Genomic DNA, 27,851 nt, shown 5'->3' with positions numbered 1-27,851 from the left:
AGAGAGAGAGAGAGAGAGAGAGAGAGAGAGAGAGAGAGAGAGAGAGAGAGCGCTGCTTTCCTTTTCCTTTCCTGGCCGTCCTTTCCCACCAGGGCACACAACAGAAGAAACTGCACCCTTTGCCCTTCTCTTTTTTTATTTCCCATGAATCTTTGGTTTGAAGACTTTAAACATCTCATCTTTTTAGGTGGGTACAGTTGGGGTAAAATAGACACATTTTAAAAGAAAGCAGGAAAGGATTCAGTGTTTCCTGAGTGTCAGAGCAAGGCCAGAAGCATGACAAATTCTGGGGACTTTCCAGAAGCACTTTGAGGAACAAATTATATTGAGACACAGTGGCTGGGAAGAGAGTGGATCATAATTTGAGAGCGCATGCAAGATTATTTTCTCCTGAGATGGGGGTCAAAGGACAGCAACATGAAGGACAGTATGTTTTCCATGGGACACAGTCTTAAGGAACCTTATCAATATTATATTTATTTATTTTATAGACCTAGGCCCAGCCATCACGCAGAAGCATCTTGGTAAATGTGAAGGCCCTGGGTGAGATCAAAGTGTGAGGATAAGATTTTGACTCTTGTCTAGTGTGCTAATGGAAGGTCCCAGTTATACACTCAATAAGCTAGAACTGCCATCAAAATGGCAGACACGTAAAATGTGAACATATTGGTGAAAATAAAACCTTATCTTCTCCCTTATTGCTTCCCCCATTAAGAAAAGATAGGGGTGGAGGGCAGAGAGATAGATGCCATGTTGCAAGATCAAAGGTACCCTGCATTGTGTGTGTGTGTGTGTGTGTGTGTGTGTGTGTGTGTGTGTGTGTTATGATGAAAGTATGTATAAGGAAGGGGGTGTCTTCCTGCGCAGGACCTTACCCCAAGCCTATTACTTCCATTTCCTTCTCCAAGTAGAGCCAGGCCCTGCTGCCACCAGCTCCCCATTGCAGGAACAGCTGGTAGAATCTATTTCAGCACAGACTCTTAGTGGAGAGTGTAAATCCCATAAGGGGCGCCTGCAAGCCGAGCTATCACCAGCCTGGTTGAGCTATTTTTGGAACCATCTTAACTGATTGTCCAACCCCCACCCCCACCAGTTCTCCAATCCACCTTCTTCTCCACCACCACCCCCAACCTGAGCCACCAAAGATTGACTGATCAATAATATGATAATGAGCAGGCAGCCAAGGGAACTTGTAAACAAGTGTCACAGGTAGATAGAGATGGGGATACACAATACAGGCGACGTGATTAAGGCTTTGGTGTCTTTACACAAAGAGCCATATAAAAATGCAAGCATCACAGATGGACTGGGGGTGGGCTCAGAGGAGGGAAGGGAAGGGAGCCTGCAATAGACAAAAAATATCTTAAGCAGCTTCTCCCCCCCCCCCCGTCTCTCTGTAACTGAATTCTTGATTTAGCCAAGCAGGATAAAGTGGCTCAATTTTGTCTTCTTTTTACACTGTTATTTAGGATGTTATAGTGATGTTGTGTGGTGACACATCATGTCTTATGGGAAAGATAAAAAATCATCAACGCTGTTTCAGTGTCTTTCTCTTCTTCTCATATGTATACGCAAGCACACCACGCGCGCACACACACACAGGCACCTCCTCCCAGCAACCTAGTTATAGGAGTTCAAAAACAACACTGTAAGGGCTATCTGAACAGGGCTGCTACTCAGAGGCAAGCTAAGAGTCAGGATTCCAGGATTGGCACTAAAAGGCCTAATTATATGTATTTTTTTTTCTAAAAAGTTTTTTTTATGTTTTATTTTATTTTATTTTTTGCTTTCAATCTCTACCTAGTGGACATGGAGCAAAGTGAAACTCAAGGTGACAGGGTTCAGAAGCTCCAGGACCCTGGTAAGCAGCTGCACTGCCTCTGTCTTCCCTTTGTCTTTTTTCTGTCTGTCTTCCCTCTGCAGCTGTCTTGCCTTGAATACATTCCTCCACCCCTTGGATGCTAGAATATACTAGCTGGATTGCAGTGTTCAGGGACATAGCACATTCCTTTAAACTTCCTGTGTCCCTAGAATAAGATCCACGCCCTCTGCTTGGATTGAAAGACACTGCCAGGTCTTCACCCAGTTTCTTAACTCACTCCCCAGCAAACGCCTCTAGGCACGCCCTTCTTCATTCTCTAGTTAACATGTCTCCTGTCATAGGAACGCAGCCACCCGTCCCCACCTTCATGCTGTCATGGCTCTCTGAATGCATGGCTTCCTCCAGGGATAGTTTTCACTTCTCATTCTCACCTCAGCTCCCTGGACCCTCCTTTGGGACAGCTGTCCCAGCCGCCCCTCTTAAACCTGGTCACTCCACTGCTGTTACTTAGCCTTGCTACTCATTATTCATTCGCAAATTGTCTCACTCTTGTCTGGAAAATGTAAGCTGTCTTGTTCATAGCTACATTACTAGCACTTAAAAATACTGGGACTCAATAAATATCATATGAATAATGTTGAATACACGTAAGTGTATTTCCTCTCCTAGAAGGGGAATCATAGTTCTTCTTTGTCAGAATTGGTAGAAGGACTATCTAAGAAAATGAACACTAAATTCATTCATAGTGCCTGAAATTTTCAGTTCTTCAAATATTTGGCTTTGTTTTCTCAGAATTGGGGAAAACTCTCTATTATCGTAACCATCCCAAGGAATGTTTCTTTATTCTCAGGGTTTAAAAATCATTGAATATTTTTTAAAGGCTCTCTACAAATAAGTTCTTCTAGCCTAAGAGTCCTTCTCTATATAAAGTTGCTTTGAATTTCCTTGGCTCATTTATTTATTTATTTAACAATAAATAATAAAATAAACTATGTTTATTTATTTATTTAACAATAAATGATAAAACAAACTAGGTTTGTTTGTTTGTTTATTAAAATAGAAACAGAACCCCCAAAAACATTTGGGTTCCTCAGACTACATGTGGGAACAAAGCACAGGGAAGAATTGCCCTAGACATATATTAAGAGGCAAATCGAGATTAATCTGCAGCTTGACTCTTATGAAGCCCACTTGCAAACTCTCAAGCATGTGCTATCTTAGTTGGTGGTTTAATTATGAAATACCCCAACTCCTATAATTACAGCTGTTTCCCATGAATGGCTGCCTCTCTAAAAGTAAAATATTGGGATAAGTAGTCACACCTGGAATCTGGAAGGATCCTCAGCAAGGATGACTGAAGAGAGCAGTCAATTGTGTTAACACCTTACTGGGGCTTCAAAGAAGCAGCCAGCATTGACAGTTTGATTGATATAATTATGTGCAATTAGAAAGCCCGATAACTATTTTTGATTCCTGAAACAAAGGTAACCTGTTTTTGAGTTCAAAACAATTTTGTAAAAGAAATTCTTTTGAAAGGTTTTCTCACACCAAGGCCAAGGGAAACAGGGAAACTTCTGGCAGACAAACATTTTTGTGTGTGAACCCAAGAGGAGGGTAAGAAGAGAGACCAACTTCATCTACAGCAATGATAGCTCCATTGTATATAAAGCAACTCTATGTGGTGGTGGTAATTATGTGGATCTTTCTGGACTGTGATTGTACCCCTATTGGCATTCCACACCATCAGGTTCCCTAGGAAATGTGAAAACTCCACTAAAATCTTCATTAAATGAACGTGTTAGGATCCTACCCATTGAAAATCATGACTAGCTTCATCCAACTGATAGCTACAATCTATGGCTTGGAAGGAAAAGTGCAAGCTTTACTGTAATCTTAAGTGACAAGATATGACTTTGGCCTTCCAGATAGGTTAGTAGAAAGAAAATATTTATCTACCATCCTGTTCTGAAAGAAAACATGATTTTTCTCAGCTTACTTAACTTCCATGTCAGACCAAGATGTATTTTTTCTACTTTTTTTTATTATAGATGGCTATTGTACCAGGAAGTGGCCTTTGAAATGTGATTCCTGACTTTAAAGTTATGTGAAATATTTTAAATATTTGTTGAGCTTTTAATGCTATTAAATGAAGTTTCTGTAGATGGCCAAATGGAGTATTATTTCCCTGTCAGAAGATGGAAGTTGAATGTGACATGTACAATAGAAATCTGGTAGATTTGGTCCAAGACATGATAAAGACACATATTTCAAAAACAATACTTTTAAAGTATCTGTTGCTAAAGGACATTGTCACCTACAGCAAAAAGATCTTTATCAACCTCACATCCACAGAAGGCTAACTTCCAAAATATATAGAGAACTCAAGAAACTAGATATCAACAAACCAATAATCCAATTAAAAACAGGATACAACTCTAAACAGAGAATTCTCAATAGAAGAATCACAAACGGCCAAGAAAAAAATGTTCAACATCCTTGGTCACCAGGGAAATGCAAATGAAAACAACTCTGAGATTTCATCTTACACCTGTCAGAATGGCTAAAATTCAAAGCACAAGTGACAGCTCATGCTGGAGAACATGTGGAGCAAGGGGAACACTCCTCCATTGCTGGTGGGAGTGCAAACTTGTACAGCCACTTGGAAATCAGTATGGTGGTTACTCAGAAAATTAGGAAACAATCTACCTCAATATCACTGATGGATATATACCCAAAGGATGCTCATTCATACCACAAGGACACTTGCTCAACCATGTGGCTTTATTTGTAATAGTCTGAACCTGGAAACAACCTAGATGTCCCTCAACTGAGGATGGATACAGAAAGCGTGGTACATTTACCTAATGGAGTATTACTCAACTGTTAAAAACAATGACCAGGAAATTTGAAGGCAAATGGATAGAACTAAGAAAGAAACATCATCCTGAGTGAGGTAACCCGGATGGAGAAAGGCAAACATGGTACGTACTCATTGATAAGTGGATATTAGCTTAAAATAAAGGATAAACATGGTACAATCCACATCCCCAAAGAAGATGGGTAACAAGAAAGGTTCATGTGGGGGGACACCCAGATCTCCCTAGGAAAGGGAAATAGAAGAGATTTCATAAGTGAACTGAAGGCTAGTGCGGATGGGAACATGAGAAATCAGATTGGGGGAAGGTTGGAGTGAGGTGACCTGGCACAAAAAAAAAAAAAAATCTCCCAGGAATCTACAAAGAAGATTAAGATTCCTAGCAATAGCTGGTACGTAGCCCAAACTAGCCATCTTCTGTGACCAGATTGGTCCCTAGCACAACTGTCATCAAAAGAGGCTTCATTCAGATGCAGACACACAGCCAAAGATTAGGCAGAGTTCGGGAATCTTGCAGAAGAGGAAGAGAAAGGATTTTAGGAACCAGAGGGGTCAAGGATACCACAAGAAAATTCACAGTATCAACTAATTCGGCCTCATAGAGACTCAGAGAAACTGAAACGACAACCAGGGAGCCTGCATGGAACGAACTTAGGCCCTCCCCATATATGTTACAGTTGTGTAACTTGGTCCTCTTGTGGGACTTCTAACAGTGGGAGCAGGAGCTGACTCTTTTACAGGCCTTTGGGACACTACTCCTCATACTGGGTCATCTTCCTGGCCTTAATACATGGGGAGATGCTTAGTCTTACTATAACTTGATATGCTATGTTTTGTTGATACTCATGGGTGACTTGCCCTTTCTTAAGCAGAAACGAAAAGGAGGGAGTTGGGGGTTGGGAACACAGGGGGCATGGGAGGAGGGACTGGGAGAAGAGATTGCAGCTGGGATATAACATAAGTAGATAGATAAATTTTATTTAAAATTCATATTTATAAAACATTTGCTGCTGCTGATTCATAGATGGAGAGTCAGCATGCTTACGTATACTATTACAGCCCCCTGGAAGCCAAAAATTTAAGTAGCTATCATTAAGCACTATTTTACTGCTAATATTTAATGCTTCAAAAAGTTATGTGAACATCAGTGAAAAATGGGTATACTTACTCAGATTTTAATTTTTCTAAGTTATAAGAACCCCCATAACACCTTGTACTAAGATAATGCAAGTCAAAGTACCCATCTATGGGGGTTTGAATGATAAAGGCCCTCATAAGCTCATAGGGAGTGGCACTATTTGGAGGTGTGGCCTTTTTAGACTAGGTGTGACCTTGTTGAAGGAAGAATGTCACTGGAGTGGGCCCTGAGGTTTCAAATGCTCAAGACAGGCCCATTGACTTGGTGCTCGCTGTCTCTTCCTACTACCTGCTAATCCAGATACAGAACTCTCAGCTACCTCTCTACCACTATGTCTGCCTGCATGCCTCCAAGCAGCTTCCCGTCAGGAAAATAACAGACTAAACCTCTGCTCCAGTTAAATGTTTTTTTATGTTTAAATAAGAGTTTCTGTGGTCATGGTGTCTCTTCACAGCAGTAGGAACTCTAACACACCATGCTACATATATGTCTTTCAGCACCTATGCTCCAGGCAACTGTGCTTTAGAAAGTTTATAGTGTTAGCAGAGATGCTAAATTTTGGGTTCTACCTTTAACTAAACTTTATTCATTCTGAATCGAATGCAAATTCAGAATTTAACTGAATCTGGACTGAAAAATTCCTTTACAGCCTCCATAAAAGATGGGTTTGAGAAGCAAATTAAGACATTAAGACAGTCTGCTGAGGCTCTTACTTGGATATAAAAATATTTCAAACATGCCACAAGTAACTTAGGAGAAATATGTTACCTTATTCGAATAAGCTGGGAATTATAATTCAGGTTTCCATATTCCCTAAGATCATTTTTATGATGGAGGCACACACACACACACATACACACACACACACACTGGGTTAGTATACATATTTGAAAAAAAATGTTTAAACCTCATAGTTCCTTCATTAATTCAGATTCACTCTCCCTTATGGCTACCTAAAATTGTTCATTTGTTTGTAATGCTTTAGACTCTTCTATAACGCAACAGAACACAGAATTCACTAATAATCATCTCAAGCACCATAAAATACCATCACTTAGAAAGGTAACTTTTCAACACTTTTTAAAATTGGTTTTATTGAGCTATATAGTTTTCTCTGCTCCCCTCCTTTCTTCTCTCCTCCCCCTTAATCTTCTCCTATGGGCCCCACCCTCCCAATTTACTCAGGAGATTTTACCTTTTTCTATTTCTTTTCAAAGAAGAATCTCTAATTAACTTCCCTAAACAGGACTAAATTCTCTTAGAATCATTTCTTCAAACTCTGCTTAACTAAGGCAAAGGACTTGACCTTTTAGCCAAATCAGTGCAAGGCATTGTGTTTAGATACAGCCAATTCTCTTTGGATTTGTGTTATCACAGTCTCCACCCCCCCCAAAAAAAGTACTTTTACTAATTTTCTTTCCAAGGTTTTAGAAAATTATGATACAAGATCAGACCAGATACAAGATCAGACCAGATATAGTATTCTCTGTAAAATAATTCAAGTTCATTCTTTTGAAGAAAAGATTTTTTTTTCTAGCTTATAGTACTCAATAAACTGTTGAGTAAGGGCTTCTATGTATCCACAGTAAAAACCAATGGCCAAACAACAATTAAAGATCATCAATTATTGTAAAATCCACTCTATTGCTGACTGATTAGTTCTGTGGACTTGATACATGGATTTCTTAGCTCTGCAAGTATAATCTCTGATATTGTAATCTCATCATTTTTAAAGTATGAATTCAGTGGAATATTAATTGCCCTTCAACAAAGCATTGACTTGCTTTTAGTACAATAATAATAGATCAGAATTTATGAAAAGTTTACTTTGCAGACACTGCACATAATTGTGAATTTTTCTTCCCAAGTGAATAACCAAGAACAAAACAACAGATTTTGTGAATCACTAAGAACTCCTTAGCTCACTTAAAATTTGCAGTACAGATCCCTTTAGTGGAGATAGTTCAAAGTAGCCATAAATGCCTTTCTATTTTCTTTTCCCACCAAGTTAGTATTCCTGCTCCACAAACACATCAAGCATATTCTTCCACGACTATTAACTTTTGTGGGGAGTACCTTCTGAATGCCATCCCCTCATCCTTCAAGGCAAGATCCTTCCCACAGTGCATGCATCAAATGTCTACACTCAAATGCCAATTTCTCAGAAAGGCTTCTAGGACTTTCCTTCATAAATTCTTACTTCTGCCCATCTCCAAGTATTTATTTGACCCCATTTAACTTTATGTATTGTCATTTGCCATCATCTCTACTCATTCATGTGTTAATACTCCAGCTTGGACACATTCAGCATTGCATTCCTGGGAATAGAATGAAAATCACCTTTGGTAAATAGTTCTTCAAACTCCCATATGTTTTAGAGTTTGGAGCTCTGGGCAATCTACTTCCCGAACACCATTTCTACAGCTGTACATCGCCTATGCTGCAAGCACAAGGATCAGAAAGCTAAGGTCCTTGGCCCCAAACTGATTGCCTATATTTGTAAATCAAGTTTTGTTGGAAGCAAGCCTTTGTCATGAGTTTATATGTTGTCTATAATTGATCTTTAAATATAGTGGCAGAACTAAATAGGAGTGACAGAGGCCACTACAGTACTTACTATCTGATCATTTGTATAAAGAGTTAGCTAACCCCTAAATAGACTCACAGAGATGACATTTATTCAGAGCCAGTGGCTCCCGGTGTGAGATGAACATTGAAGGTTACTATTATTTCCAGCTAAAGAACATTCTTTATAAGAAAGGGTATGAGCGTGAAAGTCAGCGTTGCCTTCCCTACATGTATTTTAGCATCAATAGAATTACTTACGGGCAGCACTTGGATCGATCATAATTGAACTGTAGACTAAGTGATGGTTTAGAAAGGAAAGCTAAACCATTATGTAATCACGTAAGCCTGTGATGAAATCCTCATCAATAAGCATTTGCTACCTGCAAGTAAATGTGGCACAAACCGACGCTGGGTGCAGAGGGTCCAAGTGAACCAAGTGTTCTTTGACACAAATCAGTTTGAGCTGCAGGGCATTACCACATTGCAGGGAGAGTAAATTCTTGCCTTCAAGGGTGGTAGCAATAAAATCAAGCACAACCAAGTATACCAAGAGCAAAGTATACTTGTAAGTGTAAGGAAAAGTTCTTCCAGGAATACAAATGCTAGATGAGGGCTAGCTCCCTAAAGGGATGTTGTCATTTTCTTCTGACATTGTTTTGAGTAAGAACTGGCCATGAAAGCTGAGATAGTCAAATAGCTCAGCATGACAGCTCCTACTGCAGAGTCCCAAATCAGAATGGAGGCAAGGCCATGGCAAACTGGTACAGCTGCTCAGCGGAAGACCGCATAAATTATCCCTTCCAGCAAGACATTGAAAATTGGCACAGCCTGCTTACCCATAGGAAAGGCAGTCATTGTGCCTTCAGCCCATGTGTCTCTTCCGCTGATTGATAGAAAATGATCTTGATGGTATTCTGTTGCAAACAGTGTGGGAGAGCATATGGCTATTGTTTAAAGGAGCTACATAGCCCTAGTTTTTCCTTCTTCCGTTCTGTTTGAAGGGAAGTCACCGGACTTTGCCTTTAAATTAGGTGAAGGTGATGTAACAAAGTAAATCAGAAATGATGAGGTTCTTATAGCCCTCAGCTCGAGGTGGTGAGATGGTAAAAGGACAATTATTCCTTAAATGTTCCTTTACCCCTCCTTATCCCAGAGGATGTCTGAGGCGACGGTACATTAGTATGGTAATGTCCAGATTCAGCCTTCCCGTTGCCATTGACCCACCAGAGAATCAAATGGTAATTAAAGCGCTGAATGTTGAGGTTCACTGAAAACGAAGGAGGAACTTGGCTTTCCACTCATGCTGGACACCAGGGGAAACCGGTCTGTCAGGAGGAGAAGTGGGGGCATCGTGACGTGATTACTGGTGTGTATTAAGATCGTACAGGGAGAACTGATCTTTGGTGATGAAATTAGTCTAGTCAGATACTTCAGACCATTCAAAAATGGTAGTCAGAAATAAATCATGTTTTCACTTGACAGGAAATGAGATAGGCTGTTCTAGGCCACTGTGTAACATTTTTTGGGTGAAAACAGCTTATAAGATCCAACATTTATTTTTGGCCATGTCAGAAGCCATGCAAAAGTAATTAGGAACTTCTGAAATATGGTATTGAAAGGATAATGAATGCAGAAGCCAATAATATAAAATAGGCATATTATGTTTCAGTGATTACATAGTAGATTAATGTATCACAAAACCCACCGTAGTCTTTGGGATGCACCATTTCTTTGCTTGTAAGATTCAGAGAATAAGTGGGAAACTTGTGATTTCCAGAGTCATAGCATTTGGGGATTGGTATTTTGTAGTTATTGCCTGGGATTTTTAAGAATTTTGTGATTGGACCGTATGCTTGCAAGTAAAGCTCAGTTGTATGATGGGTATGAAGCAATGATTTGTGTCTTAGCTCTCAAAGTGTCCTGGCCACCTGTTTTTCCATCCCTATACGTAGAGCTATGAATTTGGAGCTCAAGTGACTCCTGTTTTACAGACTGAGAAAGAAATTATGAAAAGCTGGGGAAAGCCTCTATCCTGTTCTTTGAACAAGGAGTTTGATTTGCACTCAGAACCAGGTCCCACAAACCCTATCTTCTGAATATAATTTTGTAGAGATTAAAAGATTTATGTGGGGCTGAAAATTTGCCTCAGACAATAAAGTGCTTTCTCCACAAGCATGAGAACCTAAGTTTGAATCCCCAGGTCCCACATAAAAAGTTATATATGGTTACATAGTGGCTCGTACCTTTAATCCAAGCATTCAGGAGGTATAAGGAGATTGATTTCTGTGAGCTCAAGACCAGCCTGGTCTACACAGTGAGTACAGAGCAAGAAGGAGAGACAGAGCTACACAATGAGACCCCCGTCTCAAAACAACCAAAAAGCAAAACAAAAACAAAAGTTATGTTTGGAAAAACATTTCTGCTGACATTCCAGCACAGGGAAATGTTGGAATAGGTGGATCCCTGCAACTCACTATCCTTTCCAACAAGGCTGGATGAATCAATGAGCTCCAAACTCAGCAAGAGACCCCGTGTCAGTTAACATGGTAAAGAACAGCAGAGGAAGGAAGGCAGCCAATATTAACCTTAGGCACAGGCACAAGCACGCACACACTCATACTGGCATATGCATGTGCACACATCCACATAATTACATACACGATACGAATGCGTGCACACACACACACACACACAAAGGATGTAACAACTGAAAGTAATATGATGCAGAGTCCACTCCCAACCAAGATTAATCTTTTTATAATACTATCCTGTTTTTGTTACTCCTGCAGGTATTCATCGGCAAACATGCAAATGTCTGTTACCCATCTCAATCAACTATATGAGGGACAGTTTAACTCCTACGAGACTGAACTGAATAGCTGATCCTTGTGGCATCAGTAGAAGGGATCCTCAACCCCTAATAATCTGATCTTCCCTGGAGTGAAGTAAAAGGCTCTGAATTCATTTCATATAGGGTTCACCACCAGCTGCCACAAACCCCTCCATCAAAACCCTGGAAATTACCATAGATTCACTGAGCTTCCTCAAACCCCAGTCCTGTCCTGTCACCTTAAGCATTTCACAGAAGAAGCAATTCCCTTTGACAAGTCAGAAAGGTCAGAGAAGTGCCCAAGAGGCCGGAGAAGGTGATGTTTCTATTATTACAAGTTCAAGTGATCAATGAGCAGTCCAAGCTGTGAGACCCGAGAGCTGTTGCGAGCATCAGTGGACTTGGGTGCCTATTTAAATGCCAGGATAGAAAGCACACGGTCGGGAGCGATGCTGCTGCTCATTTTTCTCTTCACTGAATGCCATTATAGCTCTTACCATTAATAATGGGGCCTCCAAGAAACTGCCCCAGGTCCAAAAGCTAATTACTAGGAGAATAAGTTCAACAGATCCTGGAGCTCTCGGTCATCGCCCTGTGCAATACTGCCACCCAGGCTGGCAAAGCTGCTAGGTTTTTATTTTGTTTTATTTTTCGGAGTCGTTCCCATTTTCTTTAAAGGATCAGCTTGAAGCTTATAAGTGTTGTGTCATTATTCATAACTAGCCTCTAAGACAGTGTTTTTGCCAAAATTTCACTTTTAATGAATTGGGAATAATTTTCCTTAGACTAAGAAATCTATATTTATCTTTAAAGATGGAGCCTGTGGTTCAGTTTCAAGACATTAAACTTACGTGTAACAATTGATTTAGTAAGTGAATTAACTTCTCTGTATCTGACCTGGTATTGGTCAGTGAAAATAAGAGAATTAGTACATGTCCCCAAGTTGGGAAGGGCTCCGATGTATAGACAAGTAAGCAAAGTGATGGCCACGAAGTGACAGTTCTGAGCTGTGTGCAGTACCATGAGACCTCAAAGGTAGACAAAGTTGGTGTGTCTAGAGTGGTCAAGAAACACTTGTGTAGGCCGGTGCAGACAGTTGCGCTGTCGTGCAATGGTGAGCAGATGGTTGCTAGGCAGATACAGAGAGGAGCAGTAGGAAAGGTAGGCTATGGGCATCGGAATGGGAGTGTATGCGCACTCAGTGAACTGGGGCAGCCACAACCTGCTGGCTAAGACTAAAGCTCTAGGTTATAATGGGAAGAGACAAGAGACAGGAATAGACATATTACTAAGAGATGCTCAATAAAGCATCAGGTGCAACTTGGCAATTCAGCGATGCAGGTAAATTTGATTTCAGCTTTCTAGTTATCTTTTTCAATGTAGTCTACAGGCCTCTATGGTTATTCCTGATTCAGTCTCTAGTATTTAGAACCCATGTTTACATAAATAAACACCGTGTTAGAGGCTAGTTATGAATAACGATGCAACACTAATACAAATATAGAACTCAGCTAAGAACAACTCCAGATGGTTCAAGGTTGCAGAAAGACAAATGAAAAGAAACGGGATTTAGTGTGAACGGTGGGATGTGGACTCCTTCACACTCACTGTTAGTAATTATCTGGGCACTCACTGAGTATCAGCATGCCCATATAGATAGCAGAGGTAGCAGGGAGGAAAAAAAGGCATTGGAACAAGGAAGTCAGAATCAGTGGACAGGGTAAATATGCATCTCATTTCCAGAAGGAGAATAATGCACCACACTATAAAGTGTGATGAACAATGAAACATGGTAATACAAGCCAACCTCTATTTCTGGTCCTGACCTACAGAAAATAATCAATGGCTGCTAATAGATTTTACATGATAAGAATCTGTGAAATCCAGACACTTTAAGAAATAAAGTGATCAGTGTTTCGGTGTCCTTGTATACAGACTTAGCATCCACCTACTCTGTGGCAAAGAAATGAAAAGTCCATAGGAAATACTGGGAAAGGAGGAAGAATAAGGTAACATCTTAATGCTCAGTTTCCATGTCATTGAATGTTAGTCATGATTTCCACGTGCGTGTCAATGCCTATGTATGTGTTTCTTTTTAAACAAGTATGTAAATATACAAGAACCAAACCACAAAGAAATATGAGCCCTCATCATATGCTGGGATGATTCACTATCTGGCTTTTTAAAATTTTTCTGGCTCTCTCTGTTTCTCTTTTGAGTTGATTAGTAGTCATCAAAAGGCATTTGTTTGTCAATAACAGTGACTGGTGAAGATAAGCACTCTAGCTATTGGCAACTCTGCCTACACAGAGGCAGTTTGCTTGCCATTGCTCATTACACTCACAAGGAGATAGCCATTCTTCTCTAGCCGGGAGTTGCTAGACCAATCAGGTTTTTCTCTCTACATCTTCCCCTGTATTCTCTGTCTCTGTAGAAAAGGCAAGTCGCATGCGTTTTCTACCAGAGGAAAACCACTTCCAGGAAATAAGCATGCTCTCACCCCTCCAGCTTTTCTGTTTCTAAAGCCTTGCTCTTTATTACTCCAGAGAGGAGTCACCCTCTGTTTATTGCTGTAGGTTTTATCTTGCCCACACTGTGGATAACACCAATTGTCTTTCTGTCATCTCCTAAATTTCAGAGCTCCATTTCATTCCATTCCTACTACAGCTCATGCCACCTCCAGCAGTTTAGGTTGTTTGGGGGTTTTATGTTTGTTTGGGAGGATTTTGTTTGAGGTTTTTGTTTGCTTTTGTGTGTGTGTGTGTGTGTGTGTGTGTGTGTGCGCGCGCGCGCGCGAGCGCGTGTGCTCATGCACGCATACATGACATTTTTGTTTTTAGTAAGTCTGAAAAAAATGTGCCAAGTTTAATTTAAATTTAAAAAGGATACTCATTTAAGAATGAAAAAACTAAATTTATAAAGACTCATGCTTGCTGTTAGTCACCTCGAGGCTTTCGGCAATGTACTGGCTCCCATGGACTCAGGTTTTTTCATCTGTACTATGATTGATATCAAACATGTACCCCAAAGCCTAACGGGGCTCCTGAGCTCACAATCACTCAAATATTTTTTTGGCTTAGAGGATAGTCTCTATTGCAGTCTCTATTACATTTTTCCTCTCTTTTGAATAATCATAGAACTTAACATTTTTCTACTGTAATATAGCTTCAGGCATTCAGGTAACAGACAGTTGGATTACCCTAACTGTTCATCAAACCTCTTACTTACAGCCTTGATACACTCTCTTGCCTTTCATTTTCTAGCAGGCCATTGTTCAGTAGCCACCACAGGCCTGCTGTCGACAGAGGGTAAAGGGACTGTTGATGAAAGAATAGTAATTTTGTTTCTGGATAGTACATAAACAAATGGTCTCTGAAACAGCTCAATTTCCAGATGAAAATATACAAGTTTTTTTGGAAGATCCATTTCCACCATGTACAATAAAAACTAAGCACTTTCTAATTTTTAATAAAATCTTTAAAATGCTATGAATATCCAGTTACTTAGACAGTAGATTAGCCAGAAAATGCTTCATACTTTTATTTCGTTACTTTTTAAATGTGTAAGCCTATGCCTAGTCTCTCTCTCTCTCTCTCTCTCTCTCTCGTGTGTGTGTGTGTGTGTGTGTGTGTGTGTGTGTGTGTGTGTGTGTGTGTATGCTAAGAAGTCAGCCTACCTTGTAAATATGGGCTGGGTTACAATCTCTAGTCCTCAGGATTATCTAGGAATCTCTCTGAACCTTGGAGCAATCTCTCCAGCACTATGGCATTTCTTTTAGAACAAGCATTCCCTAGTCTATAAATTTCCTTTCTTGGAATTGATCCTGAAACTGAAAACTAAATTTGCTGAGATTGTCAGGTCAATAGGTAAACTTATATTTGTGGCTAATGGCTTGAGAAAGTCTAGATTTTAAATTATAATCTTCTATTCTATGAGATTTAGATGCAACCTGTTACTATATGTAATATACTTTATATATACATACTTCCCATATAATATGTATATATTAGGCCCAATGAAAGCAAAATCGACCTTTAGATACATTTTTCTCATTACCAAACAGGAATGGAGAGTTTTGGTGGATAATATTAGCTTTGGCAAATATTTGGTCATTGTATAGTTTATACCTCATTAGTTATTACGCAGTCAAACTATTAAAAAAGGTAAACTGAGGTTTAATAATATTTCAAAGTTCATCTGAGCAACTTGTGACTCATGAACTGGGAGTTCAAACTGAAGGTGTTAAGGAGCTCTTCTGTGGGAACAGTGGGGTGCATCTTATAGAAAGGAGACAGAAGTAAGTCAAGAAAGGCTGTGGATGGTTACTTGTACGCTCTCATTTGGTCTATCACATGGGAAAGTCTAGTTAAATAAGCTACTGGAGAGTTCGCATACACCACATTACATTCTGACTTTTCTAAAGTATAGTACTACACACACACACAGAGAGAGAGAGAGAGAGAGAGAGAGAATAACTCAACATTTGCTTATTTGTTTATGAGGCCTACCTGGCTTGGCTCATCTGCCAGGAGTTCCTCAGGCATAATCACAATCTAAATTTATTTCCAAGTCCCCTTATCTTCAATAAAGAATTTGTGCCCAACTGATACTGAACTTAGCAAGTCACAGATGTAACTCTGACAGTTAAACAAAATGCCCCAGAGTACATAAAAAATACCCCAGGGGTAGAAGAAAAAGCATAAATATCTTTTTTTTTTTTGCTCAAAATAACAGGTGTCTGAAATGTTAGCTCCTGAAAGAAGAGAAGGCATACAGTTTGCATAGCTCCACGCAAGTGGTCATATCATGTTCAAGTCAGAACTAAGAAATAAGGAAAAAGGAAGAAAGACACGGCCCAACAAACAGTCCAGTGTTCCACACCTCAACGCAGAGATGCACACACAATGTGGAAAAAGAACCTGATTTGTTTAACTGAATGTCGCATCCTGTCTACTTTCATATCAGGTGCCTGATCATAATTCTTAGATTTTCTAAATTCTATATGATTTACAGGTATTGACATAATCTTCTAAGAATACAACTGCATGTTCAATTTTCACTGTACACAAAAGATAATTATCTTTAGCCTGGAGCTCAGGGAAGAGTTAAATATCATAGAAAAGCCGCATTAGATAACTATAAACACCCTACGAAAATGTTCTTTCTTTGTTAATATTTGGTTTAACTTGATCTCAGAGGACATCTGAGGAAGCTGGAGATAAATGGTGTTGTAGTTCTCACTGTTAAAATGCTATTCATTTCTGCCTCTCCCAAGAACAAGGCAGGGATCTAATAACACAGAGCCAGCAACCTTAACCATGTATATAATTTTAATTATGCTGCAGGCTGGGCATGGGGAGCTTGTCATGTTACCTCAGCATGCCATGTTTCAACAAGTTATTTGAGTATAAACTAAGATTCTGAGAGGAGAAATACTCTTTTCAGAGAGAGCTAGCCTGATTTCTCATCACTGTCCACACAAAGTTGAAGACTTTCAAAGTCACAATAGAGAATATGTCAAGAGATCAAAACAGGTATCATTTTTCTTTACCGGAAATCAACACTCTTGCCTCAAAAGTTCTTACTTCTCTGGCTTTGTTTTCTTTTAGTTCAGGTTTATATTATTTTATATTCATATTTTCACCATTAAAGGCAAAAGTGTGGTGATATTGCCTAATCAGACCTATGCATTTTAAAGAGAACACTTTCATTTTAGTACACTATTAAACTTTATTACTAGTGATATAATGATATCACTAATAATATATGATATCAAGGTTCCCCAAACAAATGCGTAGGAATTTGTGAAGTCAAACACTTCCATTTGTTCTGGTTGAATAGCAAGCATTTGTTTGCCATGTATGCAGTGATGCAGTGCAAAATGAATCTCAACATGGCCTAAAGAGGGCTCATCAAAAGTTACTCAGCACTTTATTGTTAATGTTAAGTCCAATGGTAACTCTGATGGGTCTGGAAAAGATTGCCTTTGGAAAAAGTAATTGGCTGGAGAAAGTAAGAATGATCATCGCATGGACATCTACCGAGCAACTAACTAATATGACTTTGGAACCAATTTCTATCCAGTTCTAAGCATGTGAAGTTCCAAAAAGAACATCTTTCCAGTTGAGATGCTATGATACCATCCACCATCTCTTTCACCATCGTTTCTTTAGCATGTTAGCTCTGTGTCACCTGTTCTCACTCAGAAAAGTACTGTGACATTTCCAGTTTAGAAATGAGAAAATTGGGACTTAAAGAGATTCTTCCAAAGATGCATAGATAGATCATTAATGAAAAAAGGCAGGTACTGATCTCAGCTATGTGACTCCAGGCCTGTCCTTACATTAAATTGCCTCTCTTTGTTGACATTATAACAAAGGTCAACATTAATATAGAAAAAATAAGACAAAATTGCTATGACATATTGATGCTGTTCTGTAATATTTTCATCAACAGAGTAGTATTAAAATATTTTGGGTAACAGCAGTTGCTGAAACTACAAATGGTCTCTATGTATACCTGGAGAAGTGAAAGAATGGTAGGAAAGTATCTATAGGTAGCAATAAGCTGCCATTTTAGTGTGTGACAGTCACATTTTGAAAATCTATTTATTTGCAAATCATGTGTAAAAAGTTTTATACTATAGAGATTATGCAAAGATAAGGAGAAATAGGCATTCACATTCCAGTTAAGTATGTGTTTGTCCCAATCCTGTTGGAATGCCTGCCTGTCGACATTTAAAGTGCACTGATGCTCTGACCCAGCAACCCCACTTGTATAGATTTACTCAAGAGAGTAGATGCAAACAAAGACTAAGGGGGGGAAAAACATACATTTTCTTACCTTTTTTGCAATAATAAAAGAGTGAAAAATTACAACTTATATAAATTATTAGGGTACAACAGTTTTCAAAGAGAATATTATAAAATGCTATATCTTCTCAAATCTTGTGTTACATGAAAAGTCAAAAGAATAAGTAAGACTTTAATAGTCTTCCGTGAACTATTTCCTGTTTTAGTTATTTTCTTATTGCTGTGACAAAGTGTCTGATAAAAGCAGTGTACAAACTGGAGGGTTTCTATTCCATTCCTGTAGGGAAGCAATGAGGTGGGGGCAGCTGATTGTATTGTGTCCACAACCAGCAGGCACAAAGAGACGAATGTTGGCGCTCGGCTCACTTCCTCCTTTAATTTCACCTGGTACTCCAACCTGTGGAATGGCCCTGCCTCCTATAAGGGTGGTTATCCTCTCCTCAATTAATCCGGTCCTAAAATTTCATCACAGACATGCCCCAAAGTTTGTCTCCTAGGTGACTCTAGATCCTGTCAAATTACACTGATAATCAGTGTTAACCACCCATAATCCCTAAGAAAATCTATGATATTTGAAAATATGTAGAAGAGTATGTTAATGGTTGAATCGAAAAGAAGTAGAAAGAGTGGCAATAAGTATATGTTACAGATTTACATAGTATCTCTGGAAGAATATGCAAGAAAAATATGCAAGAATAATAATTCACACTGCCTTTGAGAAAGGGTGTGGGTGGTGAAGATCCAACATCAAAAGGGAGATTAATTTTTATTGTCAATGTATTTTATTCCATATATGTCCTTAAGTATTTAAAATTAACACCAATTTGATTTATAAAGAAAAGTTTGGCTTTTGTCATTTTGTGTAAAAGTGGAAACTTGCAGGTACCATGCTCACAGACAGATCAATAAAGCATCATTATGCATGGGACCTTAGTCTGTGATTTCCCAGTCCACGAAAGCTCTAAGATAAGTAGCTATCAATAAAGGGAATGAGCCAAAGATAGTTTTAAATTTTCCTTCCGGAAGGACTTAATAGTGAAGAATCAGCCACCAGGAGGCTGTGTGAAAGGCATTTCTGAGTTGAACAGAGAAGTGAAAGAAAACATTTTGTGAGTCTCAGGAAGATCAGGCCATAGGATAAAATCTCCTATTCTGATATTACTCTATGGAGAGGAGAAAAGTGGGGAGATAGAGAGGAAATAAGAAGCAAGGCAGTACAGAGGAAGTAACAGGAGGGCAGGAAAAGACCACTATCTGATATAATAAAATGCACCCTGCCAAGCTATGCTTAAATTAATCAAAAAATACTGGCATACTGTTGACTTTGTCAAAACTATAAATGGCGTAGGCTTAGAGAATGAAGACAGGGAACTAGGGCAAAAGTCCAGGCAGATAATAAAAGAGCTGATAGAAGAATGAGAGGAAATCTCCAGTAAACCTGTTCAGAGTCAAGATGTAAAAGGATGCATCCTTATGGCAAGGCCCACAAATCTCTGACAGTGTGTGCCCCCTGCTGATGGCATCTGCATGAGAAGCAGACAAACATCCATATTGTTTATGGTCCTCTAGTTATGTCTAAGATAAGCATGGCACTATTAAAGAAAAACTAGTAAGACTTCAAAGTCAAAGAAATTAGTGATTGAGATTGGGGTTTCTACATCTGCCTCAGTAATAAAACACACGCTGAGAGTTCCCATGAACCCACAGAATGGGGCAGGCAACCTGTGAGTGGAGGTTCAGGGTGAGAAAACAAAAAGCAAATTAATATTTGTCAACATATATTCACTAGATTCAGTTACAGTATGGCCACTCTTAGTGAGCACACATGTCTAACATTCATTCATATGTCACAGAGCTTGAAGCTGTAGAATGAGTAAGGAGAGTGAGGGCCCTACCATAATCACTTAATATAAAGGTCCGAAAATCACCTTCCATACTTTCACACCAGCAAACATTCCAATCAATGAGAATATCTTACCTGTTTCCAGAAGGGAATGTGTCAGAGGTTGTGGCCCACCTCATACAGCTGGAACCAAAGTAATAGGCGATTTCCTCCAGAATTCTCCAGAGAGCAGACCTGGTTTTGCTAACTGACCCTCAGGCCAGCCTGGAGTTCAATTCCCCATGATGAATGCCAACTCTGTTGTTTCTTTGCATTTGCAAAGTAAGTTCTAAGCTGCAACCTTCTTTATCAAATATCTTTAAGCACATTTTTGGCAGATGAATCCAATCCAGGGATGACCTCAATTTAACCAAAGATCTTGTTGTTACACTCTGTTATGTTGGGTGATAGCAACAAGGGAGGAATCTGTGATGAGCTCTCATGGAAGGATTTGGAAGACAGAGGCAGTAAGATTAAGAGTAAGTGATAATAAAAAAAATCATAGATACCAACAGGAGAGAACAGGAGAGAGTGTTGACGAAAGAATAGGAGTAGAAACTCGTAGCTTCTTCCTGCTAAGAATTGTTCACCATGGAGCAGGATGACAGGAGAGCTAAAGGGAAGTTGGACAGAAGAAAATTTCATCTCTGCCTCAAGACTCCCTTTATCTGTCTGTTTTCATATTTTCCCTCCCTTAAGAATGTCACACAATCCCTTAAAACTAACCCTTTCCCAAAATCTCTTGCAGCAGAAAAGCAGGAAATACACAGCAGATAGCATCCAGTATCTTCTCTGAGCAACTTTTCAGAGAACCTACATCCTATAAAAGAGACATGTGAAATGTTTCTGGATGTATACTGAAACTTGATCCATTCAATCCACTATGTCTCCTGTACTGGCAAATCACCAGAGATGGCTTCAAAGCTTGAGTGATGGAAGGCACTGAGATGCAGCAGGAGACAAAGCTGAGACTTAGGAGAAAAGCCTCCTCCCTACCAATCCCAGGCAACAAGATGATGGGATTTCTATACAATGAGATTCTAGTTAACAATCAGATAAGAGGCAGCAAGAACCCATATCCCTATTGAAGAAACAAATGCAAATGTCAAATGAGACTAAGCTGTGAATTCTGACATGGAATCAACAAGAAAGGGGAATTAGACATTCTAATTATTTGTACATGTTTTATCTCCAAACTTAGTTGCATAGTGTTCTCAAGATCTTTCATCCATGTGCCAACAATACCAAAGATGGATTAGAGAAGATAAGCCATACAAAGAAAATGCCTTTGAGTTCTTTTTTTATCCCTAAAACATCTATACTTATTATAGACTTCTACATAATGCATCATTTCAGTTCCAATTTCAGCCATAACAACAATTTAAAACTAAAATCTACTTTGGGAAAATGTATCACATTTACTTTGTGACTCCACATTACTCTGGATGTATGTCTGCATACTTTTGCACTAAAGATCCTAGATTTGTTTAAAGAAACACTTTTTTTAAAAACCCAACTATGGCTCAATCACTGGACAGTATACTACTATTCTGATGGGCTCTGTGATGTTAACTGTTAGCATCTTAAACGATTATCATGAGAACTGAGAAGCAAGAGCTCAAATCAAATGTGACCCACCCAGTTACTCAACCAAGACCAGTTATACTCTCAGCGCTGAGCAAGGTGGGTGGAAAACACACCCTTGCTACAATGTTTTCCTCTCAATGTTGTTCTCTACATTCAGAATAGAAAACATTCTAGCAGATTTTTTCCCATTGAAGATAATCCTGGTATTTATCTCTGGTACCATCCAGGATTGGTCATACAGAATATATGAAATTGGCTCCATGAACAAATGGGGTTCAAACTGAAGAACACCTGTTGGTATCTTGATCAGATAGCTTCCATCTCTCTCCAAGTAAATCTCAGAAGCCAGCACACTCTTGATATGAGTCTTTCTTCCCTTGTGCTCAGTTTCTGTCTTTTTATTAGTTTACTTTAAGTCAGTGTGAAAGGAAAGGGGAAAACTCTTCTCCTAGGAATGCTATAAATTTTAAAGAAGTCAGACTCAAGAGGCTACAAATTAGATTCTAATATATGAAACATATCTCATATATTAGAAAGGAAGAACTTGCAGAAAACATGTTTATCAGCAGTTGTCTGGGACTAAGAGTAGGAGCAGGGATTAAATAAATGCAGGTGGAAAAGTGAGGAATCTGGTGGGTGATGGCAATGTTCATATTGTGACCTAGTTGTTGTCTGTACAAATTTATAGACTAAATTAATGAGATTGAGCTGTAAGCTTATGATCAGTGACTTTAGGGGATAGAAATTATATCCCTAAATGGTGTTTAAAATGCCACAAATTTCTAAAACTCCAGGTTTTGGAAACAAAGAATGTCTTAATTAGGCTTTTAGCCATCTAAATATCTTGAAAATTTTCTGCCTAATTAGAAATATTTTAACATGGCAAAAATAGGACATTGCTTAAAATAAGTTAAAGCAATGCCAAGACATGTATAAAACTTTCTATGTAGTATTTTGTTTATATACACATATTTCTTGCTTTTTCTTGTTATAAAGAACATGTTCCTAAAATGTGTAGAACTATGCTTTATTAATGTCACCCTGATACTACGTCTAAAAAAGAAGGCTGATCCAGCATCTGTATAACTGATGTACCAAGGGAATAGCAAGTTCAACAAAAGATACAAGCTAGATAGTTTGTTGTCTTTTTTTTACTTGCATTCCTCCAGGAAGACTCCAGTAAGGAAAAAGCCAGAATCCAGATATCACCATGACTTCTGTGAGCTAGGATGTTTAAAAGATTGACTGCTCTTCCTGCATGCTCCCAAGACTACATTTCTTACTTTTTTTTACATGCAGAATGGAGTCATATTTGGCAAAGACAAGTATGTAGAAGTGATGCGGGCTACTCCCATGCAAAGTGATGAAGGATAGTGTTTAACTACCCAAGATTTCTCCTTGCTGTGGATGCAGAACTGAAGATCTCTAAGAGGGTTGGTGCATTTCATAGAAGAAGTCTATGATCTTGAACTATGTCTTTGGAGAGAGTGGCCTGGGAGAGCCATTCAAGTGGCACTAGACTTCTGAATCAGAAAGAAATTCTTCCTTTGTTTTGAGTCAATGAAATTTCAGGATGCTTTGTTATAACAGTGAGCATTAATTAGCGTAGCTGATATAAGACACAAGAGCGCTCAAAGGACATCCCCCTTTTCTCCTTTAATCATTACAAACTACCCTTTCTGTTTCCATCTTTCTATTGTCCTTCAGCCTCACCTATAATTGATGTTCACTTTAAGACAGAGGAAGAAAGATGATGAGATTTTTCATCATGTGTGTTCTTGGGATCTTTCTTCAACAGCTGGATGCTTGAATGGGGAAAATGGTGAATTGCAATCCTCCTTTAGAGGAACCATAGTGAGTCAGTTTGGTTAAAATGTTGCGTCATCTCCAAAACCAGGCTTTTGCCCACCCCTCTCAAACCCCCAACAGTGATAAAGGCCAGGGAAGAAATGTCAGAGTTGGCAGCCACCTCTAGGTCATGAACATTGCTTTTGTCACCTACTATTTTGGGCAGTGGAGAAGTGCATGCTGGTTGCTCTAAACTAAAGCTTTCTGTTTACCCCAGAGGTTAGCTTCCTGGAGACAATAAATACAATGCCATTTCAGTTCACTCTCAAGGGACGAACCCACAGTCCTTTTCTCTTTTCCTGCTATAGAACCAGTGCAAGGGAAGGAGAGAAGGGAGGATCTGCCCCACTCAGAGACCATAGCCCTAGCCACACAGAGTCCTTGCAAGGACCACCACCCCAACCCTCTGATTTGTTACCTCTGATTCCCCTCACAACTCATCAAAGAAATAAAACAATCCAAACAAAAAACAGCTCATAAAACAGTCAACAAAATAAAGTCAGTTTTTCTTTGCTTTTTTTTTTTTTTTTAAGAACAAAATGAAACTTGAGGAAAAACTTACTGGAGTTACAGTTTATCCTGATACAGTCTAGATGGGGAAAAATAAATGAAAGATGAAATTGCATCCTTCAAGGTAACAGCTGCAGACATCCAAAAACAATCAGTCCACCCTTCCGGGGACAGACACACGCAAGAAATGTGGCCATTTTATATATATATACATATACAATATGTACAAGATTACGGGTGGGTGTATATGTACAGTATATTAATTAGTAAAGTTAGATACATATATATATACACACACACACATATATATACACATATGTATAGAGATATATACTGGTATACATATATATCCACAATAGACATCAAGACTTTTTTTTGTTGTTGGTGGTGGTTTTTTTAAAAACCTATTAATTGGTATAAATTATTTCACAGTTGGATTTTGAGATGCTAATTTGTTAAAGTTAGAAAATTAGAAAAAAAATTCTCTCCAAATACAGGTTATACCCCCCTTATAATGTATGTTCTTAAAATGATCTTTGAGTGAATTAACAAGAATTTTGTATTAGAGTTCAAAATATAATCACCATTCTGACACATTGTATCATTTTTTTTAAAAAAAATATGTCTTTGAAGTTTCACAGGGTAGTATTTAACCCTTTCTCTTCTTCTAAAATCCAACCCCCTCCACCCTCACTTTAGGTTGGGCCCTGGATACTATAGAAATTTGTATAGGCACATTTGCCGTCACCCTTGGACATAAAGAAAGGGTTAATACCACCTGTTCATTTCCTGTCATAAAATGGCCACTTGCAAACAGCTAACCGCACCAACACCCATCGCAGATTTTAGAGAGGTGGGATCAATCAGGTGTAGGGTACAAAAAAACCCTAGGATGTTATCACAATTGGTTGGCTTTCCTGATTGTTATTGTTTCAAAGGCTCCCAGACCAACCCACTCACGAAGCCTATCTCTGTCTTCCTGCCCAAATGCCCAGACGGAATGAAGTGTCTACAGCATTCAGGGAGAAGGCAGGGCAGGTACGTGTGGAGGAGGTCGTGGGTACCTTTGACATCCTGCCTATTTTACCCTGTGATTCTGCATCACAAGAGGGAAATCCTTTGGTTTGGGTTTTGTCTCTTACATGGGAAACATGGGAAAGAATTGCCTAATTGCCTATTGACGACCACACTGGTATTCTCTGTCAGAGGTCAGAGGAGCTAATGCTTCATTCACTACTGTCTAGCAGTCATGGGCACACCCCATAGGAATTCCTGAGTAGAGTCCATAAGTCTCAAAAGGAAAATGGGCAACAATGGCTGGAGTAATGGCTTGGGAACTGTTACCAAATTGCCCAGCTGAACCCAGGGTTGGTTCATGATGGTGGAAATTCCAATCAATATTTATACAAAGTAGGAAATTGAAGGGTCAAATTCATTAATAAGAAAGGCAAGCAAGCTACTGGGAAACACCAGTATATAAACCATTCTTCTTCTGTTCAAGGTTCACCCAATAGTTTTCAGAGGACTAATCCAGCATAATGCCACCATTTGGATTCCCCTAAAGTGAGCTATTTTAGATGAACAAGTGAAATAGGAACTACTGGCACCCAGCCCAGTAGAACAGAACTATGCTCAATGCAGTTAGGAGCAACTTCTGAAATCCTGTCATCTCGATGATGGAGGCAGGGAGCTTTTTGGTGTTGTTCCCCAGAAGAACATCTCTTGAGAAAAATCTGGGTTTGGTTTCGTGCGGTTAGGTTTGTCATGTGTCGTCAACCGCAACAGAAAAGTGGGAGCAAACAGCCCTGGAGCAATTGGTACGATCACCAGACAGAGGAGGCCATGCCCCTCGGAGGGCTGGGGAGGCAGGGCAGGCAGGAGGGAAAGGTAGGGCTGGAGCTAGTGGTTGCATCTAACCTTACCCAAAGTTGGAGAAATACCTCTTCCTGACTTACCAAGGGAGGGGAAACAGGAGTATGGGGAGACATGCTTAGGAGAAAGAGGAGTGGACCTAAAACCGCCAACCCAAGGACTGGAAGCAAAAGTTTTCTCTTCTGTTGTGCGAAGCTCAGGATTTTATCACTAGACAGGAGTCTGGGATAAGGAGAGGCATTTCAGTTGGGTTAATCTTCCTGGATATGCAAATAGCTCCATGAAATTTATATTGTACCTTTAAATCAGTGTGAGAACTGTTGGCTTTCAGGGAAGACGGACAATATGTTTAAGTGAAGACACATTGAATTGTTTTATTTTACCGTAAGAACAAGTAAGTACTCTATGGAGAAAAATCTTCTCTAGTGTCTTCTTGATGAGCTCTTAGGCAATGTTCTTGTGGGGAGGGAATGAACGCTTTTAATGAAAAATGAGCTGGAGAAGGTCATGTCCTCTGTGTACGTCTCTTTTCTATAGCAGCCAGGGTGCGCTCTCTGAATGAAAAAGTCTACTTGAGTGCATTTGGGTATGTGTGCATATGTGTGCTACTTGTTTGCTTTAGTTCCTTTGCCTCATAACAGTGAAGTAGGAGAAGTGATTGCTTTATGTACTGGTGAGCTTTGCAAGACTGTGGAAGCCATGGATGCTTCTGAAAGCTGTGTGTTTTCCATTATGCAAAAGTGTTCAGGATGTCTAGAGAAAGCAAATCTGGAGCAGTTAAATGTGATTAACTGAATACCCAACACTGCCCTTAGAGTCATGAGCATGGATAGAGGCCCCCTACCACTGAGGACATCTAAGGTTTCATTTCTATCAGTGGCTTTCCTGAGATGTGACTCAATTAAAACTGAGCACTAAGGCAAAGCGAGGTCCCCTATGTGAATGTTTCAACAGTGACTGTCATGAATGTTGCCATTAAGACAGCCCCCATCACTGAGCCACAATGCAGATCTATGGAGCCAACAGACATAACGGTTTAGAGTCAGGGGTTCTAATCTCAGCTCTGCTACTAACTTCCTACAGAAGTTTCATGTCTAGCAAAGTAAACATTAAAAAGGCTTTGCTAATTTGTCTCCTAAAACTGTTGTTCGGTTGAAATAAAATGCAGTCTTTGAAATCTTTAAATGTACTTTGATGGTGAAATACTGTCATCACCTCTTTTAATGCACAAGGAACAAATACTGGTTGTTCAACAGCCAGCTTTGTAACTTTTTAAATGATGCTGTCTGGTGTCTGATATCTTGTAGACTGACTGAGACCACATATGCCTGCCTGCCTTTAGGAAACAAAGCCTTAGGAAACTCTAGCCTGCTTGGCATGTAGAAGTTAGACTATATCAGAAAAGGAGATACTAGGTTTCTCTCATTGAGTTCCCATGTGTTAGCCATTTGAATGAACTTGAATATTTTTTGTGTGCTCTATCAAGGGGGAACAACTTACAATTCAAGCACCCAAGAGGCTAGCCTGAGCTACAGAGAACTCCAGGCTAGCTTTGCCTACAGAGTAAGACCTTTCCTGAGGGGGGAAAATATAGTAAGAGAAAAAAAAGTTAGTTTGGGAGAGGCAAACTGTGCTTGGAGATAATTTTCTTCTTTCTTGTCACAAAGAAATGACTTTTTGTCACAAGGCAGAAGAAAATATTTGGGTGAAACGGAGGGAAAAAACCCTCGGACAAATCCTGAATATGAAGTGTGTATACAGTACAAGGATTAATGTTTAGTTTCCTATGTCAGGCTTGAGAGAAAGTTAAATAATCTAAAGTCATACTCGTGATGGACCATACCGCTTGGTGAGAAGCAAACAACTCTTTCTTTTTAGAGAACAGTGCTCTAATGCCATCGAGACTCTTTCCGGCACTTTGTCTCATTGTGGTAGGAGTTAGAGGGAGGGTGAGCTAACAGATGCTGAAAGGCAAAAGCTATCCTTGTGGAAGGCTTGGGTCCCAGGTTTGGCCACAATTTAAAATAGACAAGGAGTGAATGGCATGTTTCTAGAAATACATTTAGGATCCATGACTAACTCAGTGTGTGTGTGTGTGTGTGTGTGT

General features: G+C 39.4%; 1 protein-coding gene across 23 annotated transcripts in view; it reads right to left on the bottom strand.

Moving 5' to 3' along the window:
- Nrxn3 (neurexin 3) overlaps positions 1 to 27,851 on the bottom strand; it is a 1,572,781-nt gene that overhangs the window by 918,883 nt on the left and 626,047 nt on the right. For 20 of the 23 annotated variants that reach the window (XM_026780462.1, XM_026780453.1, XM_013355697.2 and 17 more), the window contains one exon: positions 23,925 to 23,951. The exons of the other annotated variants lie outside the window; for them this stretch is intronic. In XM_026780462.1, the coding sequence (XP_026636263.1) occupies positions 23,925 to 23,951 (27 nt within the window). The remainder of the gene's footprint in view (positions 1 to 23,924; positions 23,952 to 27,851) is intronic. 23 annotated transcript variants of the gene reach the window in all.

This window comes from Microtus ochrogaster, chromosome 1 (assembly GCF_000317375.1).
Source record: "Microtus ochrogaster isolate Prairie Vole_2 chromosome 1, MicOch1.0, whole genome shotgun sequence".
Taxonomy (NCBI): domain Eukaryota; kingdom Metazoa; phylum Chordata; class Mammalia; order Rodentia; family Cricetidae; genus Microtus; species Microtus ochrogaster.
Note: the sequence above shows the minus strand (reverse complement) of the source record. Positions and strands in the feature narration are given on the sequence as shown.